General features: G+C 48.8%; 1 gene segment (V, D, J or C); it reads right to left on the bottom strand.

Moving 5' to 3' along the window:
- Positions 1-608: 608 nt before the first annotated feature.
- On the bottom strand, positions 609-2,678 carry LOC124974736 (immunoglobulin heavy variable 3-23-like). The segment is given in 3 exon segments: positions 609-646; positions 2,143-2,469; positions 2,571-2,678. Coding segments are annotated over 3 exon segments (411 nt in total).
- Positions 2,679-3,676: the final 998 nt, after the last annotated feature.

Below are 3,676 nucleotides of genomic sequence, written 5' to 3'. Positions count from 1 at the left end.
CTGAGGCCTCCTCACTGTGTCTCCAGCACAGTAATATTGGCTGTTTTCTCAGCTGTCAAGCTGCTCATTTGAAGGTAGAGCCTGTTCTTCGTGTTGTCTCTGGAAATGCTGAATCACCATTCATTGAGTCAGCATGGTTTGTTTTACTTCCTTCTTTATTAATAAACCCAACAACCTCAGTGAGTTCTGCAGAGCCAAGCAGAACCTGTTCATCCAGTAGCTACTGAAGGTGAATCCAGAGGCTGCACAGGAGAGTTGCAGGGACCCCCCAGGCTGCACCAGGCCTCCCCCAGACTCCACCAGCTGCACCTCACACTGCACACCTGCAAACACAGAGGCAGCCTGGTCAGGACACTCACTCATCCACTCTTTCTCTCACTCCTGTCCACTCACACACTCAGGATCTCTGTTCTCCATTAATCACCTTTGAAAACAGCCACAAGGAAAACCCAGCTGAGCATACAGTCCATGGTGACCAGCCTGTGTTGAGTCCTGACCACTGAGTGTGATGAGCTGGAGTCCAGGGCTGGGCTCCTGTGCAGAGCTGCAGGGTCAGGGTGGCTGGTTTTCATGAGCAGAGGGAGGCCCTATTTACATGTCCTTCTGCTCTATAGCAGCTCTGGGTTGAGGCCCAGGTAGAGCAGCACTAAGAGCAGATGGGAGGGTCATGGGCAGCATGGTGAGCAGAACAGCATTCAGGAACATCAGATTCCTTCTGTGATCTTTTCTCTTTGAAAATATCCTCCCTGTATCTATCTATCTATCTATCTATCTATCTATCTATCTATCTATCTATTTAATACTTTTTCTGTTTTTTAGACAGTAGAATGCATTTATATATTTTGGTAGATGATACTTAAATGTGTATAATCTAATTTTTCTAATTGTATGTTTTGTTGGATGACATTGGTTATGAAGTCATATATATACATGAGGTGATAATATCTGTTTCACCCTGTTAGTTCAAAATTTGAGCGACTGTAGGAGGCAGAGCAGAGCAACTGAGACAAAGGGCAGCGCCAAACAGTGACCAATCAAAGCAGACAGGAAATCTCCACTGACTCAAAACAGCCACCTCTCACTCAGCAGAATCTCCACTGACTCATAACAGCCACCTGTCACTCAGCAGGATCCCCGCCCATTCAAGCCTATGAAAACCCTGGGCAGCAGGGGACATGCATGATATTCTCTGACTCCCTAACTGTCTGTACCCCAGGGTACTGGGAGATTTGCCTGAGAGCCAAATTACAATAAAGCTTGTTTCAGCCACTATCTGTCTGATTTTATTTGGCCGCTAACCATGTCCCCAAGCTTACACATGCTACTATCCTGATTTTTATTTACAAACCACCTTAAATATTAGATGGAGGAATCAGGGTTAACTCCATGGTGCAAATGTAAAACCCCACAGAGGCCTGAGTTACCTCTGTCCAGCAGCACATTTCTGGCAAGAGTGACTGAGTATTTGGTCTTTGTTCTCATCCTGGACCTGACTGCTCACATGACCATCTTCCAGTTGCCAGCTGCACACACCTGGTGAGGTCCTCTGACCTGTCCTGTATTGGAAATTCCCTGTGTGTCTTCTCCCCTTTGTTGCTCCCTGCTATCCAGGGATGCATCCAGCTGTGGGCCTCAGAGGCACCTGCAGTGGGAAGGCTGTGACTCCCTGTGAAGGCCTCCTTCAGCTCAGAGAATCCAGCTTGCACAGAACCATCAGGAACACATGCTGCTGGCATGTGTGTTGGGCACAGGGTCCAAATGTGGACAGGGAGAAATCCAGCCTGTGACCTCACATTCAATTGTCATGAGCTGAGTGCATATGGATGTAACTGGAGCAATTGAATTGTGTGATTGTTGAATTACATCAAATCAACCAGCTGTCATGTGAGAGTAAGAGGCATGAATGAAAACGGGGAAAAGCATCAGGAAAAGTCCAAGAATTCTTGACTTCAGAGACATCATGAATTAATACAGAGAAATACAGTGAGCTCCACTGTGAGGATGGTACATTCAGAAGCCACCAGGTGCAGGTAATCAACACCAGTCTCTCTGCATCTGCTCCTGTGTGAATCTGAGCTCCCTTTGTGGAGTGCCACCTGCTGGCCCTGCGCACCCTGCAGGGAGGTTTTTGTCTGGGCTCACACTGAGGTCCCCTTACTGTGTCTCTAGCACAGTAATAGGTGGCCGTGTCCTCGGCTCTCAGGCTGCTCATTTGCAGGTACAGCGTGTTCTTGGAGTTGTCTCTGGAGATGGTGAATCGGCCCTTCACAGAGTCTGGGTAGTAGGTGCTACCACCACCACTGCTAATATACCCAACCCACTCCAGGCCCTTCCCTGGAGCCTGGCGGACCCAGTTCATCTCATAGCTACTGAAGGTGAATCCAGAGGCTGCACAGGAGAGTCGCAGGGACCCCCCAGGCTGCACCAGGCCTCCTCCAGACTCCACCAGCTGCACGTCACACTGCACACCTGCAAACACAGAGGCAGCCTGGTCAGGACACTCACTCATCCACTCTTTCTCTCACTCCTGTCCACTCACACACTCAGGATCTCTGTTCTCCATTAATCACCTTTGAAAACAGCCACAAGGAAAACCCAGCTGAGCACACAGTCCATGGTGAGCAGCCTGTGTTGAGTCCTGACCACTGAGTGGGATGAGCTGGAGTCCAGGGCTGGGCTCCTGTGCAGAGCTTCAGGGTCATAGTGGGCTGGTTTTTATCAGCAGAGTGAGGACTTATTTGCATTTCCTCCTGGTATATAGCAGCTCTGGATGGAGGCCCAGGAAGAGCAGCACTGAGAGTAGATGGGAGTGTCATGGGGCAGAATGGTGGACATAGTAGCTCTCAGGAAAGTATAATTTATTTTGTGTATTTGTATGCTTTGCAAAGTTCATCCAATAATTACTTTTACATATGAACAAATCATGATAGAGTAATTAACATTAAACACATAATTGAATTGTACAATCACACACAGAAGCATGAGTTGTGAATCACTGTGTCCTACAGCTCATATCTGGAAAGAGTCAATTATTTATGCTTTGCTTGCATCTTGGACATGACTGCTTTCCTGACCTTCCTAAAGTGCTCTGGTGGACACACCTAGTGACATCCTCAGAGACTTCTATTGTGTGCATGACCTGACATTTGGAGGGAGGGGGCTTAGTCATGCTGGAGCAGACTGTGGATGGGGACACTCAGAGCACAGGAGATGTCATGGTGTGCAAACTCCGTGCTCTGTGTTAATTTTCCCTGAGCTCCCCCTGAAGGACCTGAACTTTATGTGGTGCCAAGTTCCCTGTCATGGTCCTGAGCTCCCTGCTAGTCTTGATGTTCCTTATGGTCCTGAGCAACCTGCTGGTACTGAGTTCTCTCTCCTGGTTCTGATCTCCCCTGCTGGCCCTGAGGTGACACTTTTTCCTGAGCTGCCTGCTGTTCCTCAGTGCCCCCTGCTCGTCCTGAACTTCTGCTGGTCTTGATGCCCCTATTTGTCCTCAGCAATCAGCTGGTCCTGAACTTCTGCTGGTCTTGATGGCCCTATTTGTCCTCAGGTACCGGCTGGTCCTGAGTGCTCATTAGTGGTCCTGAGCTCTTCGGATGGCCTTGAGCTTACTGCTGGTACTGAGCGGCTGAGGGACCTGATCTCCATGCTGGGACATTTGTGTCTTGACAACACA

Source organism: Sciurus carolinensis, unplaced genomic scaffold (assembly GCF_902686445.1).
Source record: "Sciurus carolinensis unplaced genomic scaffold, mSciCar1.2, whole genome shotgun sequence".
Taxonomy (NCBI): domain Eukaryota; kingdom Metazoa; phylum Chordata; class Mammalia; order Rodentia; family Sciuridae; genus Sciurus; species Sciurus carolinensis.
This window is presented reverse-complemented; position numbering and strand designations above follow the sequence as displayed.